General features: G+C 44.4%; 1 protein-coding gene across 2 annotated transcripts in view; it reads left to right on the top strand.

Annotated features, from left to right (window-relative positions):
* The window catches only part of LARGE1 (LARGE xylosyl- and glucuronyltransferase 1), a 424,798-nt gene that overhangs the window by 209,641 nt on the left and 196,673 nt on the right, over nucleotides 1-18,484 (top strand). For both annotated transcript variants that reach the window (XM_059726428.1, XM_014608235.3), the window contains exons 3-4: nucleotides 8,115-8,416; nucleotides 18,224-18,306. In XM_059726428.1, the coding sequence (XP_059582411.1) occupies nucleotides 8,115-8,416; nucleotides 18,224-18,306 (385 nt within the window). The remainder of the gene's footprint in view (nucleotides 1-8,114; nucleotides 8,417-18,223; nucleotides 18,307-18,484) is intronic.

Below are 18,484 nucleotides of genomic sequence, written 5' to 3' on the forward strand. Positions count from 1 at the left end.
TGGAGGAATTACTTACAGCAATGGGGCCCGACCTTTTTCACCTGCAGGCTAGATGCAGTCCAGGAGCTGGATGCAGCCATGTGGGTTTTAGGAAGTTGGTGGCGGAGGAGCGGTGGAAGTGTTAAGTACCACCAGTCCACCACTATCACATTTCTGGATCCATGGGGAGACCTGCAGGGTGGATTACTTGGCTCAACCTCCATGGCCAATTCTGGCCTATGGACTGGGGAGCCGAGCACTCCTGATTTCTTTTCCACAGGAGCCAATGTCTCTGCAAATCTTCATCCAGATAAGAATGGTTAGCTTACCTGATAGTGAAATTGCCAACACTAAGTGCTAACAATCATGAGTCAGGCCCCCCAAATCATTGCATTGTGTTAAAAATGATGAGAGGTGGGTTGTTTTTTTGTTGTTTTTTTTTTTGGCGCGGGGGGGGGGGGGGGGGGGGTCTTTTTGTTCAATTTCCAGTCCTTTAGGTCGGACTCACTTTACATTTTCAGGCTTGTTTTTTCATCATCCTTAAGGCTACAAGCTTACTTTGATTATAAATACAAGCTAAGATCTTCACATAGTCACTTGCCTACAAGCAATAGGGCTTTGAATATACACCATATATTTCAAGGCTCAGGATAGAATCATCAGAGTTGGCAACAAAGCAATGTTGTGCAATTGTGGTTGCTCTAGGAGCCCTTGTTGAGATCTTTTGGGTGGGGGGAGCTCTCTGCCTTTAACACTTCTATTTCAAGTAGTTATATTTAGTAAGAATTCATTATATGATTTCACTGTCATTTTTTTTTTACAGCAAAGTAAGCACATGCTAGTCAAAGGCCAGTAGAGATCATAGGGACATCTGTAGCTAAGGTTGCCTAATACTAACCATTTCTTTTTTCAGTTGACAAACTAAGCAAATTGATTAAATAGGTTTTTGTCTGAAGTTAAATTACTTTTGTTAAACTTGTGGAGAAATGGCTCAACTGTTTTGAAGAAGAAAGTAAATGAAAATAGGTTGAATATTTAAACATATATTTTCAATTTTTTTGCCGATTTGGAATTTTGTCAAAAAGAGGGAAATGTTGATGACATTTATTTTTGCTGTTAGACTGACTATAGAGCTAGTTCTTCTTATTTTTTATACAGCAATTTCAATGCAATGAGGGGTTTTCGGGTTTTTTACATGCTTAACCAGCCCTAAGATAAGTAACTAAATGTTTGTTCTGACAAGATGGAATGGTATATAAAAAGAACAGGACGTGATCAGTACCTACTAGGCATGTCTACACAAGATGCTATGGTGCTGTAGCGTCTATTGGCAAAAACTGTTATAGTGCAATGCTATGGCAACGTAGCAGCCAAAAATAAACGTGCGCATCTAGCACAGTGTAGTATGAGCTGCTACTGCAGCATCTTTTAGTGCTTCCAAAAGGAAGTACTAAATGACAGCTCAGTAACGAAGGCGCTGTACAGCCACATGTAGATGTGCCCACTGGGTCATAATCTAAATTCACAAGGAAATAGGTTGAGTTGCGTCAGAAACCTTAGGCTGTGTCTGCACAGTAACTGGAAATATACTTACAACACAGATACCTGAAGTCTAGCCAGCTCAGGTACCAGTAAGACAGAAGCTGGGGTGGATCGGGATTCAGCACAGGATGGCCACCCTGCTAAGTACCCACAGTCCAGGTAGGTTTATACAGCCTATGCTGAAAACAGTATTTCTGTGGTTTTGCTGCTGTTGGGTCCAAGACTAGCTAATTACAATTAGTTTGAATAGGCCATCCTGTGCTGCCATTACATCTCTGACTACAGTATTTCTAGTACCAGAATTAATGACATGTTTAACTTGTGCATGGTGGACTTTTCAACTTTAACAAAACAATACTTTTTAAAATCTTAAATATCTGTTTACTTCAACTGTGTAACAGTGTATAAATAGCAATAAACAAACATCAGGCATATTTACGAAGTCAGGTATATGTATCAAAATTATTAATATTTAAAAATATACATTTTGTGGGTAAGTGTATTCTGTCTGTGTGTGGAATACGTAAATAATCAAATTATATACCTATATATATTAGATACCATATTTACCCAAATCTAATTCAACTTTAAATTTAAGATGCTCCCCCCCACCCCCTCCAGTAATTAGATTTTATATATAGACCATTTAAAATTGGCTATAATTTTCCATGTATAAAATCTAATTACTGGAGGGTCACCTTAAATTAATCCCCTCACCTCTCCCACTGCTGCAGCAGGGAAAGTAGTGGCAGTGAAGCCAGGTGGTGGGAGGGTAGGTGGTGGGGTAATCAAGTAACATGATCCCTGCCCCTTGCCTCACTCCATACCTTGTTCCTGCTGCCTCTTCCCCAACAACACTTGCTACTTCAGTGTCCCCCCTATAGTGATTCTCCCCACCCCCTGCGCCCCATGGTGCCCTCTGTGGTGCCTTCCATCCCTGCTGCCTGCCCCCCCAGTGTATCTGTGTGTGTGTATATGTGTGTATACGTGTGTGTGTGTGTGTGTGTATAGGTGTGCGTCTACGTGTGTATACATGTGTGTATATGTGTGTGTATGTAGAAGTGCGTGTGTATACGTGTGCATGTGTGCATGCATGTGTATGTGTATGTAGGTGTGTGTGTACATGTGTGTGTGCGTGCATGTGTATGAGTATGTAGATGTGCATGTGTATATACATGTGTATGTGTATGGAGATGTGCATGTGTAGATGTACATGTGTGTGCGTGTGTGCATGCGTGTGTGTATGTAGATGTGCATGCATGTATGCGTGTGTGCATGTGTGTGTATGTAGATGTGCATGTATGCGTGTGTATGTGCGTGCATGTGTGTGTATGTAGATGTGCATGTATGCGTGTGTATGTGCATGCATGTGTATGTGTATGTAGATGTGTGTGTGCATGTGCATGCGTGTGCGCGTATGTGTGTGCGTGTATACGTGTGTGTGCATGCATGTTTGTGTATGTAGATGTGCATGTGTGTATATGTGTGTGCATGCGTGTTTGTATGTGTATGTAGATGTGCGTGTGTATACGTGTGCGCTTGTGTGCATGTGTTTGTGTATGTAGATGTGCGTGTGTGTATACGTGTGTGTATGTTTGTACATGTGCGTGTGTGTATGTGTATGTAGATGTGCGTGTGTGTATATGTGTGTGCGTGTGTGTATGTGTATGTAGATGTGCGTCTGTGTATGTGTGTGTGCGTGTATGTATACATGTGTAGATGTGCGTGCGTGTATACTGGGGTGTATATGTATATATATGCGTGTGTGTGTGTATGTAGATGTGCGTGTGTGTATACGGGCATTTATATGTATATACATGTGTGCGCATGTGTGTGTGTATGTAGATGTGCATGTGTATACGGGCGTGTATATGTCTATACGTGTGCGCGCGCATGTGTGTGTGTGTATGTAGATGTGTGTGTGTGTATACGGGTGTGTATATGTCTATACGTGTGTGCATGTGTGTATGTAGATGTGTGTGTGTATACGGGTGTGTATATGTCTATACGTGTGTGCATGTGTGTATGTAGGTGTGTGTGTATACGGGTGTGTATATGTCTGTACGTGTGTGCGTGTGTGTATGTAGATGTGTGTGTGTATACGGGTGTGTATATGTCTGTACGTGTGTGCGTGCGTGTGTGTGTGTGTATGTAGATGTGCGTATGTGTATACAGGTGTGTATGTGTCTGTACATGTGTGTGCGTGCATGTGTGTATGTAGATGTGCGTGTGTGTCTACAGGTGTGTATGTGTCTGTACATGTGTGTGCGTGCATGTGTGTGTATATGTAGATGTGCGTGTGTGTCTACAGGTGTGTATGTGTCTGTACATGTGTGTGCGTGCATGTGTGTGTGTATGTAGATGTGCGTGTGTGTCTACAGGTGTGTATGTGTCTGTACATGTGTGTGCGTGTGTATGTAGATGTGCGCGTGTGTATGCGGGTGTGTATGTGTCTGTACATGTGTGTGCGTGCGTGTGTGTGTATGTAGATGTGTGCGTGTGTATGCGGGTGTGTATGTGTCTGTACATGTGTGTGCGTGTGTGTGTGTATGTAGATGTGCGCGTGTGTATGCAGGTGTGTATGTGTATGTACGTGTGTGCGCGCGCGTGTGTGTATGTAGATGTGCGCGTGTGTATGCAGGTGTGTATGTGTATGTACGTGTGTGCGCGCGCGTGTGTGTATGTAGATGTGCGCGTGTGTATGCAGGTGTGTATGTGTATGTACGCGCGCGTGTGTGTGTATGTAGATGTACACATGTGTATGCGGGTGTGTATGTGTATGTACATGTGCGTGCGCGTGTGTATGTGTATGTAGATGTGCATGTGTGTATGCGGGTGTGTATGTGTATGTACATGTGCGTGTGTGTATGCGTGTATGTGTATGTATATGTGCGTGTGTGTGTGCGTGTGTATATACATGTGCGCGTGTATGTGTATGTAGATGTGCGTGTGTGTGCGTGTGTGTGTATGTAGATGTGTGTATGTAGATGTGCGTGTGTGTATGCGTGCGTGTGTGTATGCATGTATGTGTATGTACATGTGCGTGTGTGTATGCGTGTGTGTATGTAGATGTGCGTGTGTGTGTATGTAGATGTGCGTGTGTGTACGCGTGTATGTGTATGTACATGTGCGTGTGTGTACGCGTGTATGTGTATGTACATGTGCGTGTGTGTACGCGTGTATGTGTATGTACATGTGCGTGTGTGTATGCGTGTATGTGTATGTAGATGTGGGTGTGTGTGTATGTAGATGTGCATGTGTGTACGCGTGTATGTGTATGTACATGTGCGTGTGTGTATGCGTGTGTATGTACATGTGCGTGTGTGTATGCGTGTATGTGTATGTAGGTGTGCGTGTGTATGTGTATGTATATGTGCATGTGTGTACATGTGCGTGTGTATGTAGATGTGCATGTGTGTGCGTGTGTATGTAGATGTGCGTGTGTGTATGCGTGTGTGTATGTAGATGTGTGTGCGTGTGTGTATGTGTATGTACATGTGCGTGCGCATGTGTATGTAGATGTGTATGTGTATGCGTGTATGTATATGTACATGTGCATGCACGTGTGTGTATGCGTATGTAGATGTGCATGCGTGTATATGTGTGTGTATGTGTATGTACGTGTGCATACACGTGTGTGTATGTAGATGTGCGTGTGTGTGCATGTATACGTGTGTGTATGTGTATGTAGGTGTGCGTGTATATACGTGTGTATGTGCATGTGTGTGTATATAAGTGTGTGTATGTAGATGTGCATGTGCGTGTATATACGTGTGTGTATGTATGTGTGTGTGTGTGTATGTAGATGTGCGTGTGCGTGTATATACGTGTGTGTATGTGTATGTACGTGTGCGTGTGTGTATGTGTATGTAGATGTGTGCGTGTGTGTATATGCATGCGTGTATATGTGTGTATATACGTTTGTGTATACGTGTGTATATACATGTATATATGCGTGTGTGTATAAGTGTGTATACGCGTGTGTATGCATGTGCGTATGTATCTGCGTGTGTATACATGTGTGTGTATATGTGTGTATGTGCATACGTGTATGTGTGTATGTGTATACATGTGTGTGTATACGTGTGTATGTGTGTGTAGTTTGAAATGAGATTTTCATTTTTAAAGTAGTTTGGCATAACCTTGGTTTAAGGAGTTTAGCACTGTTCGTTTAAGTAAGATACTGTAGAAGAAAGCAGGTAGTGAACATTTCTTTAGCAGGAAAATAGATATGAGTCAGCAACTGAGGAAAATAAGAGGTTATAAGGGAGAGATCTGAGAAGTAACTGCATGATTTTTGATATCCAAGCTACTCACAATCTGGTGAACATGTGGTAAAGGCAACGTGACTGAACAGTGAGAAGGATTGGAAACAGTGCAGCCTTTGTAATACACAGCTATGGAAAGTTATTTCTGAGAAGTCTCTTAGTGCAAGGTGCGGCACATGACTTATGGGTAGGCTTGGCGGAATTCAATTTTTATTTTTTAATAATTTAGATGGACGATATCGTTTATTTTTACACATTTATTTCAATTTTTATTGATTTAAATTTTCAAGATTGTGCAAAATTAGGAGTGTTGGAGGCATACAATTTATTAATCACAGTATATTATTATTATAGTGCAGTTTAACCACCCGCCATGACAAACGTAACTACTTAGGACTGCGGCCAGCCAAGCAGCAGAGCTGTCATCTGTCCCAGCTCCACTCATCCACATCTCTCTTGTCCACTTTGTCACTTTCTCTTCCTTTGTCCCCTGGGGTTTCTGGGAGTTGCAGTCCAAACTACAGTCAACACAGTTCTGTAGGACTGCTCCCCCTGTCATTGTACACTCCATCAGTCAAAATTTTTCTTACGTCCCCTTTCCACAAATTTCAGTTATTAACGATGAAAATATTTTTTCGTCGGTCTGTGAGCGTGAGGTGAAATTGACGTTTATCAATGTTTACCAATAAAAATTGAATCCTGCCAATCCTACTTACAAGGAGAGGCTGAGGGAACTAGGCTAATTTAGTTTGGAGAAAAAAAGACTCAGGTGATTTAATAACAACTTTCACCTCTCTGAAGCAGGGTTCCAAAGAGGATGGAGTGAGACTGTTCTCAGGAGTGACAGATGACAGAACAAGGAACACTGTTCTGAAGCTGCAATAAGGAAAGTTTAGGTTAGAGATTAAGAAAAACTTTCTCACTAGGAAGGTAGTAAAGCACTGGAACAGGTTCCCCAGAGAGGTGGTGGATTCTCCATCCTTGGAGGTTTTTAAGACCTGGCTAGACAAAGTCTTGGCTGAGATGATCTAGTTGGGGATGGTCTTGCTTTGAGCAGGCAGTTGGACTAGAAAGGAAGTGGGCAATTATTTTGGCTCAAGGGCCATTTAACAAGTTTTGGTGAGCTGTCAAGGGCTGCAAGGGTAGCCCTGCCCGTTGACAGGTTCCCCGCCCCCCTGTTTCCCATCTTGGACCTGGAAGTCCTGCTGTCTGCCCCCTGACTTCTGCGAGTGGAAGTCCTTCCCCTTGCCCCCAGAAGTACACCTTTTGGCAAGGGGGTTTGCCATCTTGGAACTGAAAAAACCCCAAATTATATTCTAAAAATCAAACATCTGCTACAACATAAATTATTTTGATTTCAAAAAATATTTTTGTCCTGATTTATATGTATTTGCATAGTGTACATAGAGGTGATTGCATAATAGTTTAAAATTAAATCTTACTTTTTTATATTGTGAGGGGTATGGTATGTGTGGGTGGGTACAGGATTTTGGCAGGGCTGTGTGTGTGGATGTGTGTGGGGGGTTTGTGGGGGTAGATAGGTGTGGGGGTGTGGGTGGGTGTGTATGGGGCTTGTGGAAATGTGTGTGTGTGTGTGGATGGGTGTGGGATTTGTGTGGGCTGTGAGTGTGCGAGGGGGAGGGTGGCTGGGGGGGTTGTGGCATGTGTGGAGGAAGAGAGTGGTTGTGGTGTGTGAGGGGGTGTGAGTGTGGGGTGTGGATGTGTGTATATGGGGGTGTGGGTGCATGTGTATGGTGTGGGGGGTGTGTGGGACACCTACTACAAACATGCTCCCCCACACATGGCCCCCTCCCTCATTGTGCACAGCCCCTGCCACCAGCAGCAGGTGGTGAGGCCTCGGGGTGCTTGTGGCAGGCAGACACCCCTGGTGGCGTGCAGTCCCAGCGAGCCCCTGGACTGCATGTGGCCGGGCCGCTGGCAGGGACACGGGCGGAATTGGCTATATATATATCTATTATATAGATATATATATAATATATTGGCTATATATATTACTAACTGTAATTCTATTAAATCTTTCTATTCTTGACTGTCTTCCCAGACCAGGGCTTCATCCTGGCAAGCATCCCTACCCGCAACAACATATTAAGCATAAGATCATCTTTTAAGTATGGGTCTAAGTTCCCCCGAAGTTAATGGGACTTGAAGTCAGTATGACTTCAGTATGTGTGTAGAGCTAAATGCATGATTATGTGCTTTCTTGACTCAGAACCTCAGTCTGTGTAATAAAATTTTGCATCATGTTATTGATATAAACATGCTAACTCTGCTATAATACATAAATAATCCCTTTCTGCCCTGCAGATGGAAAGCCAGTGTCATTGTCTCCGCTCGAGTCCCAACCCCATAGTCCTCGTTACACGGCCTCAAGCCAGCGGGAGCGGGAGAGCTTGGAAGTACGCATGCGGGAAGTGGAGGAGGAGAACCGAGCACTTCGCAAACAGCTCAGCTTGGCACAGAGTCGGAGCCCATCACATCGTCGCGGGAATCACTCAAAAACCTACTCCATGGAGGAAGGGACTGGTGACAGTGAAAGCCTGCGGGCTGGCATCGTGGCAGGAAACAGTTCAGAGTGTGGGCAGCAGCCAGCAGTGGAAAAGTGTGAGGTAAAGCCAACCAAAATGTCTTACCCACAGCAAAAGCATGGTGGCCAGGATTGGCTTACCCAGGGCCTTTGCTGGTTAAAAAAATAAAGTGCAATTCTCTTAAAGGAACATGTGCACTAATTTTAAATAGCTTTAAAGTAATCTTTGTTTTTGTCCCCCTTTTGATATGCTTGGAATTAATTTTCTTTTGTAGGGTAAATGTCAGCTGTTATTTGACTGGGAGCTGTCCAACTTCTGAGTTACCTCTGGGTACTCCATTTCTTCTCCCATGCAGGCAACACAGCCCCCTCCTGCTATGCTGCCCTCCCCTGAAGATCCCGGGCCCCACAGCGACAGGAGCCTGTGGGCTGCTTGCTAAGCCCTCATGGGCTGGATATAGCCTGTAGGCTACCAGTTGGACAGCTCCGATTACATTAAAGGTGTTACATTATTCTTAGCAATCTCTAAACATTTTAAAGTTACTCCACTTCAGGGGAGGATTATCTTTGAGCCCTTCTACCCAGTGCAAGATAGGGAATTGTTATTATACCTCACGGAGATAAAGCAACAAATTTGCAGTCATTCAGCATCCCAGGATGCACAGCTCCCCTCCCCTCTACCCTCAACAAACTTTCCATCTTCCCAAGTGCCACTGCCTAGGGGATGGTACTGGCTCCAAGCCAACACCCCCACTCACCCCCAGTGGGTATGAGCCCAGCTCACATGGAACCTGCTACCAGCTGCAAGGACCCTGGGGGATCCAATCCAGGCACAGGGCCCTCTTCTCAGAAGATTAAGCCTTTGCCCCATATCTGGTCAGCTCTCCCCTAGCCAGGAGAATCTGGGGAAAGGGGAAGAGGCCATACCCCCCACCCTTCACCCCCCCCCCCCCTCAGCCTCTTGTTCCTGGTGGGGAAGGGAAGGGATAGGGCAGGGAAGGACTGCTTAGCATGGCAAGAGCATGAGACCCAGGGAGGCATGCTTTCCCAGGGTCCGTGTTGTCACTACAGTTAATCCCCAGTGACTCCTCACTGGGAGTGGAGCTACCAGCCAATGAGAGCATAGAGGTCAGAGAGGCATGCTTTCATGGGCTCCAGGCTCTTGCTGTGCTTAACCCCCTGGGCCTGCTCCCAGAGGAGGGATAGAGTATTTTCTATCAGTAAAGTGCCAAATATCTAATTCAGAACCATATGCTCTATATTATTCACCCATAAGTTTTCAGCCACAAAATGTACAGCTAGATTGTGCCTGTGTTCAAAATGTGGCAATCTGAACTGAGGGAGGTGTCAAAAATAGACCTCCCCAGTTCAAGAAATTGTTATTTTTGACATGATACCTGTTAGCCATTTTTTCTTATTTTTCCTTATCAGAAAGATATAAGTTGAGAAAATAGCATTGAGGAATTAAAAATAGGTCTAATTATCTCTTCAAATTAAATTAGACCTGCTCTCAATTCAGTTGACATATGTGATATATCCCTTTAAAGTAAAGTATAGTTTTCCAGTGCTGGGTTTTTTTCTGGTTAGCTGAGTCCTAGTTCTAGGGTATTCAATGTGCCAACCAATTTAGGGCAAGAAAACAGCTGCTGAAAAGGAGAATAGTTTAAGTGGCCTTCCAGATTATAATGTCTTTTACCAATAAATTTGCTTGTTCAGTGAGGTTTAGCATCTTGCTGGAGGCAATGGTTATATAAAACATACAACCTTGTTGTGTTTGTCATGCCCATATCTCACCACACACTATTTTGATAATGAAATAGCTTTTCCTTCCTCATTGTAAGGAATTCACATAGTGATTCAGTGAGAGCAATGGAAGTTTAATTTTAACTTCCTTATTATCAGATTTGCCAGGAGGGCTCATCATTTATCCTATTACTGTAGATGCCAGTTTTGTGTTTGCCTGTAAGGGCAATATTTTTTTTCTGAGCCTGCACCTGTGCGTGCGCGCGCACACACACACACACACACACACACACACACAGTTTTCCACAGTTTGGAGGCATTGACAGACTCTCCTTATGTTTCTCTTTTTATGTTGCTGGTGTCAAGACATAGAGAAAGGACAAACATCTTGGGAATATATACAAAAGAATGAGGCAAATTTATGGCCCTGTGAGACGTTAAAAGCGCTAGGACTCAGTTGTTGATCATAGTCATGAAATTACAGTTTTAGTGATGATGAAATATTTGAAAATGCAATTAAATTTGATTTATATTAAATCCCAGATATAGCATATGATCTACGTGATTATATTTATTTGATCATAGTTAATATTTTGTGACGATGCCAACATAATCCAGACCAGATACCACTTTATGTTAGGCCCTGTGATAGCTGTTCAGTTGATAATGTAAGCAGAAATCTTACAATACAGGTGAGAGATAAAAAGGTGGGAGTTACAAATAAAGACCTTTCTTTTGGAGACAGCAATTTCCTTATGCATCTTCCCCTTAAGAGCCATCTTAGATGAAGGTATTTGTGTGTTGGATTTGAGGGGTATACTGGAAAGGCAAGCTCAGCAGTTTATGGAGATAAACAGAGCTCTGTGACTGGTGGTTGTAATGACATCAAGGCATCTCTCCATTCTTTGCCATTACAGACTGAGAGGCAGAGAATGTTTCCCCACACGTCAATGATGGTGTAATCAGCCTTTACGCTACTGTAAGAAAGGATTGGATAGACAGCTTAATTTATCCCAGACAGGTATGGAATTACTATGGGGGAAATGTAAGTAAACCTCCTCCAATGTAAATTCCACTAGTATATGTGTTGGCTATTAAGGCTGTGTGAAGCTTCGGTCCCTGATTTGATTTGGCAGAGATTTGGCCTGATTCATTGGCTGAATCTCTGAATCTGAATCAAATCAGAGGGCCCTTTTTAATCTCTCTGTATCGAATCAGAACTCTCCGAATCAATTTGGAGACATTCGGAAAGATTCAGAGATTTGGTTATAGACACAGCTTTAAATGTTTTTTCTACATACCTGAAAGTAGCAGGTGGCTCATGAATGCTGCGATGCTGGGGCAGGTGGCGCAACCCACAGGAGCATGGGGGGCGTCCCCAGCGCACTCAGCAGCACACCCAGAAGTGGACCAGAAGCACTTCCAGTCCACTTCTGCGTCTGCCGAGGGGTGTGCAGGGGGCCCTCTCCGCACTCCCCTGGTTTGGCGACTGGTGCCTCCTGGGTCTGGGGGTGCCCCCAAGGCCCCTCTGTGGCCGATCACTGCATGGACCAGGAAGTGGACCAGACCAGCGCACATGCCAGTAGACCAGGAAGTGGACCGGAAGTACTTCTGGTCCACTTCCAGATTCGCCACCAAGCACGTGGGGAGCCCTCCCGCAATCCCATGAAACATTCCATCTGCTCCAGCATCGCAGCCTTCAGGAGCCACACCTGGTATCTTGAGGTACGTGGAACAAATATCGACTGAATCGAATCGGGGACAGTGATCCAAATCAACGAATCGAATCGCTGTCCCTGATTCAGGCTGAATCTAAATCGAATACGGCCTGGTTCACATACCCCTATTGGCTATCCTGAGAGAACCCATGGACAGACATTTTCTCCAGGTAAACAGCCTATCAATTGCTCCCCTGCCACTAATGGTGAAGCACTGTAATAGCTGCCTACTCAAACAGCTTTCCCAGGATAGTTGCGCATCTGTTTGCTCCAGATCTCAGTGTAATGTGCATTAATGTACAACACTGATGTGTATTATGTTGATATAAATGTATTTTCTATCTAGACCCAGAGACCAACATTAGAAAAGAATTAATTTTCAGGTTTTCCTGACCGTCCTTTATATTAAGGGGAGGTGTTTGAATAGTTACGATGGATTCAACTATTAATAGACTATTCAATTGCCCATCAGGAATGACGGCAGGGGGGAGAGTAGGTGGGGATGGAGCCCCGTCCCCACCCTCCTGTCTGGGCCTGCTCCCCCTTCTCTCCTGCTGTTTGGGGTTTGGGCCCGCTCCCCCTCTCCCTGCTGCAGTGGCGGGGGTATGGGAAGGGGAGGACCAGGCCTGAGGGTGGGGGGAAGCCTGGCCACCGGGTTGGCGGGAGCAGCGGGCCTCAGGGAACCTGGCGGCAGCAGGGGGACGGAAAGAGCGGGCTTGGGGCCAACATGGGATAGCGGGGGTGGGGGTGGAGTGGGCTCAGGCCCTACGGGGGGAGGAGGCTTGCTCCTCCCCTCCCCACACAGCTGCCATGTTGGGCCGGGCTGGGTCTGCTGTCTCCCCCCACACTGGTGCAACGGGCTGGCTTTTCCCCGGCTCGGACTTGTTCCCCCCCCCCCCCAGCAGTGTCAGGCCCGGGCCCACTCTCCCCTGGCCTCACCATCACCGCCAATCCCATGACACACCCATACCTTCTTCCCCACCCCCCGGTGTTGGGCCTGCTCAGGGACAGGAGGAGCAGGCTCAGGGCCAATGAGCAGGGGGGGAGGAGTGGGCCCGGGCCTGAAGGAGGGAGGAGGCCCGCTCCTTCCCTCCCCCAGCTGCTGCTGTGGCCACATCAGCATCAGACCAGGCCCGCGGTTTCCCCTACAACCTGCTGCAGTAGGCCAGCTTGTCCCCCACTCCCCCCTTCCCATGTTGGGCCCGGTCCCGCTCCCCCCATCCCTCTGCATTGGGCCAGGCCTGCTCCTCTCCCCCTCCCCCCCCTCGCATTACCTGCAGGGAGCAGAGCAGGTGGGGGGCAAGGCCAGCCCTCCTGACCTCACCCCCCCACTCCATCCCTTGTGTCCTGACCATCATGGCGGTGGGCTGCCTTCTGTCAGAACGCTTTTTCGCGCTCTGATTGGCTGTTTGTCAGACAGATAGACAGACAGACTTAGGCTTTTATAATATTAGAATGGTTTAATAATTATAGCATCAAGCTGGTTAGTTGGTTACTTTTATAAGCATCTCTAACATCATCTACAGGTATATTTATATCATTATTTATCTTAATAATCATATTATAGAGTAATGTGGGCAGACTAGTCAAGAAAGGGGCCTTTCAGCATTTGGGAACTGTACAAGCACACAAGTTATTAAATACTCCTTGTTTGGAAAAGAAAGTTTATAATGTATACTATATTCGTGTTTGTAATATGCTTATACTATTTGTTAATCATTTACAACTCCTTACCAACAGGAACATACACAAAAAGTGTGGCCAGTATTATTTAAACATTGTTATAATATGAAATTAATTATAGAATAATATTATAATACTATAAAACCCAATAGAAGTTTTGCTAAACCTAATCTTGTGGGTTTTTTTAATCCAAATGTTGTCTGAAGGTGAAAAACAGTCAACTTGTTTGTTTAGATACCATTATATTACTCATCAGCACTGTACATATATATCTTTCTGGGCCTCAGGTACTGAGCACCCATCCAGATAATTCTAGTCTGGGTTTAGATGAAATATTGCTTTCAAGCATGATTTTGCCTGTTCTGTGTTGTACAGAAAAAAATATTTCTAAATTGTGCTAACATGAATTTGCTCCCTTTTTAATTGCCCATTCCTAACCAAGTTAAATATATTAAATGAGGATAAGACTTAAGGGTTTTTTTGTGATATCTTTTATTGGACCAGCTTTATAATTGGGAGAGATTTTGGACAAATTTGGGGGCATAAAGTGCCCTTTTTCAGGTCACCTTTGACAACTGTGGCCTAAATGCCTCCCATGTATTTAAAAACCAGAAATAATTATCTTTCTGATCCGTTTCCCAGCCTTTAGGGCTAGGGACAGACATTACACATAATCTGGTTTAAGTGATCATAAACTGGTTTAAACCTGTAACAGAACAGATATTCAGTGCATATAAACCACTTTGAAAATGGTTGAAACTGGTTTGAGATACACGTGGTTGAATCAGACTTTATTGATTTGGCTCAAAACAGTTTATGCAATGTCTGTCCCAGACTCCTTGCTGGTTTAAGTTAAATTGGTCAAGTTAAATTTAAGTTAAATTGGAGTCCCTCAGCATCCCGGCATGCTCTCTGGGCTGGGCAGGGCTCTCTGCTCCACAGCAGGGCTGGCCCTTCCCCTCTGCTTCCTGGCTAGAACTCGGCACAGATGTGCAGGCACAGCAGGCTCTGCTGGCTTCCCCATGCCCCTCTCTGCCCCTCACCCTCCACTTGTTGTTTAAGCAGAAATCCCTTCCTCCTCTCTGCCACAACAGGGACCATAGCCAGCATGTGGTATGCTAGTTAATGGCAAGAGGTGTCTGTGTGTGTCTCTCTCTTTCACTTGGATAGGCAGTCAGAACAGTGACCGCTTAGGGCTTTTGTAGCTAATCAGCAGGTCAGTGGGTAAGCTGTTTAAGAAGTCTGAAGTAATGTGGAGAGAGACTATTGTTTTGCTAATCGGGTGATAAAGACTGTTATCACCCCCCTGGCTGGCTTGCTCACCTGTCAGTTTGATGCAGACAGCATGACAAAGCAGGGAGGGAGATTGAAAAGCTCCGTATCATCAACAGATGCATGCACTGCATACCCCCCTTTGCCTCATAATACTAACCCAAGGCTAGGGGCTGGCAACATTCCTGCCCCCTGAGCAGCCTGCAGTGAAAAGCCTGCGCCTGTACAGGCAGACCTCCCTAATGAGACAGTCGTGCTGGGGCCTGGCCACTTCCCCCTCAGCTCAGCTCCATGCTGTAGTGCCCCCCGGCTTCTAGCTTGAGCCACTGCAGGCATGTGCCTGAATTTCCTCAGTCCAGAGAGAATGTCTGTCCAGTTTCAAACCAGTTCAGCCTAGCCAGGTTAGACTAATCTGCAATGATTGAATCAATTCACCCTCAGGATCTTTGAATGTGTGTCCCTAGTTTAGGAGAAACAGTTTGATTAATTTATACAGGATTTTTGTTTGCTTGTATGTGTAAGTAAAACAAAAAATGCCTATGCTGAAGAAATGAATTACATCTTATTCTGAAAGTAGGTCTATGGTCATTTTAATCTCCTGGTGGATTGAGCTCCATTATCTAAATGCAGTTCTCTTGAAAGGTCTCTGTTTAGCACTCACGGACACATCACAGCTTGGTAAATAGATTTATTATTCCCAGGGAATAGAGTGATATGGGAATTCATGGCTATAGACAGAGACCTCTCATCTAGGCCAGTCTCACAAAGGGTTCTGAATAGACAAGCAAAGGATTAGAATGGGACTTGGGGTCCAGGGGAGAGAGCAGACCTGTGAGTGCATTGTTCACAGTGACCTAATTTACTAAGCAGGGTCATAGGATGGCATACAGTCTTGTAACCATCTGGAAATGGGCGTTCCGTAGCAATGAGGAATTCTAAAGGACTCCAAAGCTGCTCACCAATTTAGTAATCAGAGAGCAAATGCCCTTGATAATGTGGAATATTACAGAGGAGGTGAGATCTTTGAAGTGCTTCCTGCTTCCTACTAGTATCGCCCCCATTGGCAGGGGATTTGGCTCTAGCTGGTTTCTCTTCATCCAAGTGCTGAATTTGGACAGGCGCAGAGAAATCTGGGAGATGGTGCAGTTTATATTTTAATCTCAAACAGATACAGAGTAGCTGATTTCCTGCAGAGTCTGCTGCCTTTGCTGCCTTTCTAGTTTTCCCATTGGCTTTGTATAGATGTTAAAAGGTACGGGGAGATGACTGAGCCTTGTTGCACTCTGCCAGAGAAGGCTTTAGAAATGGAGAACCAATCCCCTGTAGTAACTCTCCACAATATCCTAGGATGCAATAGTATCAAAAGCTGTGGCAGGGTCTAGCAGGAGGCACATGTACTCTCTTGTCTATCAGCAGAAGGAACTCATTCACCAGAGCAAAAAGTGCCATCTCTATTGTGCCCTGGTTTGAATGGGGATGTAGGAGGCTGGTAGATGATGAATGGCATCAGAAACAATATTTTTCTAGCTTTTGACTATCTGGATTAGGGAAGGTAGGTTTAGACAGTATGGAGGTTCATGCTAGAAAAGTGTAGAAACTCCTTTTCTAGGGCCAGGACAGATCAGCCAGAACCATTCTTGAAAGCAGTATTCTACATACGACCAGGCTAGAATGATGATACCTGATCTATGATCACCAGATAAACAGTGTTTAAACTGTGTGTAAAATTAGTCAGCTAGCATGATTTAGTTGAAAGTTAAGGCACAGGTCTTAGATCTTCATAAAGCCTGAAAAAGATTGGGAAACAGCCAGGCAGGAGACTAATAAGAGGAGTGCAGTCAGTGCTGTGCAGGAATCCAAGCCTATGCATATAGTTTAAATTGCTGGCAGTCTCGCATCCAAACTTCTTTACTTTGGTTATGGCATAAGCATAATGAAAGGTCTGATCCTAAGAAATGCTGCATACCCCCAATTCCCACCGACTTCAGTATGAATTTAAAGCTTCAAGGACCTTAACAGCATCATTCCCCAAGTCTGCTATAATAGAGATTATCTGTTTTATACCTAACATGGTGGGCAGCCCACACCCTGCCTTTAATTCCAGATTTGTTCTCAGCCTTGTGGGCTCTGCTGAAAATAAGAGCTGTGTCCCTGAGAAACCAGCTAACCAAGTTTCTGTTGGATATCAACTAAGTTTGTATGCAAGTTCACAGATGTTCCATCGTTCACAGATTTGTTCTGGTCAGCAGGGTGAGACCTTCCTCATTTCTGTATTGATTAAGCGAAAGGGAAAAAAGGGGGGGGGAGGGGAGGATGAAGGGTAAAGTCAACATCTACAAGAATTAATTTCCCAGAGCAACATGAGTGGCATGTTCTGAAATCATTCAGAGGAGGGGAACTGAATAACAATGTCCAAGTTCATTTATTTATTATATTAGATTTATATGCCACCTTCCCCCGAAAAGGCTGAAAGCTGCTCACAGAAAAAACAAGATAAATTATAAAAGCAGATAAAATATTAAAATAGAACAGCATGTAATAAATGACAGATTCCCCAACCAGTGCCCTAGAATTTAACCTTGCCTGCCCTAGAATTTAACCTTGCCTGCTAGAAGCATGTCCAAATAAAAAGGTCTTGCAACACTTCCTGAAGGTGTCTGGGCTTGGGCTCTGATGGGCTGTAGTGGGGAGAGACTTCCAGAACTGGTGTGTGACTGCTGAGAATGACCTCCCACATATTTTCACCAAATGAATTGATGCTTATATGGGACTTGCAGAAGGTTGCTCTTGGCTTGCTTTAAGCATCACGATAGAACGTACAGTAAGTTACCAGTAGCGAACAATTATTATATGCATGATGGGAACCAGTAGCACCTCTTTTCACTCTATTGCACACTTTCTTGAAGAACTTGCTGAACCTCTGCTTCAGATTAAAAGGAAGGTGGGAAGATGCTGTACAACCTTTATCCTACTCACTACCCTGCTCTATTCTGGTTCCTTCTCTGTTTAAAAGCTAAATATATATTTAGTTTTTACATGGTGTGAAACCCCTGAGAACATATCTACTAACCAACATGCATTTATAACCCTCTAATTGGAAGTTTTAAGTAGTATTTAAAATATCTTTGCATGTTTGCATGCTGTAAATAAGATGTACTGGTTGTGTGTGTGTGTTGTGTGTATGTGAGTATACGCGCACACGTACTCTTAAGTAATAAATGCAGTTCCTTTCAGATATCAGATGCAGTTTCAGCACAGTAATGACTTTGGAATGATGATGGTGTTATAACTCAATTAAGATGTTTTTAACAAACTGCCTGGAGTGGGCTGCAAACAGGTGCCAACCGCCCACTCCAATCTCTAACGGTCGCCACACTAAATAATAGCACTGTCATGTATGTTTTCTCTTCAATGAATGATAGAGCACAAGGAAAGGGCTTTATCTTTGTTCTTTTGTTTCTTTTCTCCCACAGACCATCCACGTTGCCATTGTTTGTGCTGGGTACAACGCTAGTCGGGATGTTGTCACGCTCGTCAAGTCAGTCTTATTTCACAGGTAAAAATGGCTTTCCTTTGCATGGTGTGTACCTGAATTTAATATAGTAAGGTCTTGCCTCTTTTAAACTCTTATTTTAGAGAGTCAGGTCTCTTTCCCAGGCTACAGAAAATAATGGATACCTTTGGAAGGAAAGAAGGATGTCTGCCCAACAGTATTCCAAACACAGTCTCCAACT

Source organism: Alligator mississippiensis, chromosome 4 (assembly GCF_030867095.1).
Source record: "Alligator mississippiensis isolate rAllMis1 chromosome 4, rAllMis1, whole genome shotgun sequence".
Lineage (NCBI taxonomy): Eukaryota > Metazoa > Chordata > Crocodylia > Alligatoridae > Alligator > Alligator mississippiensis.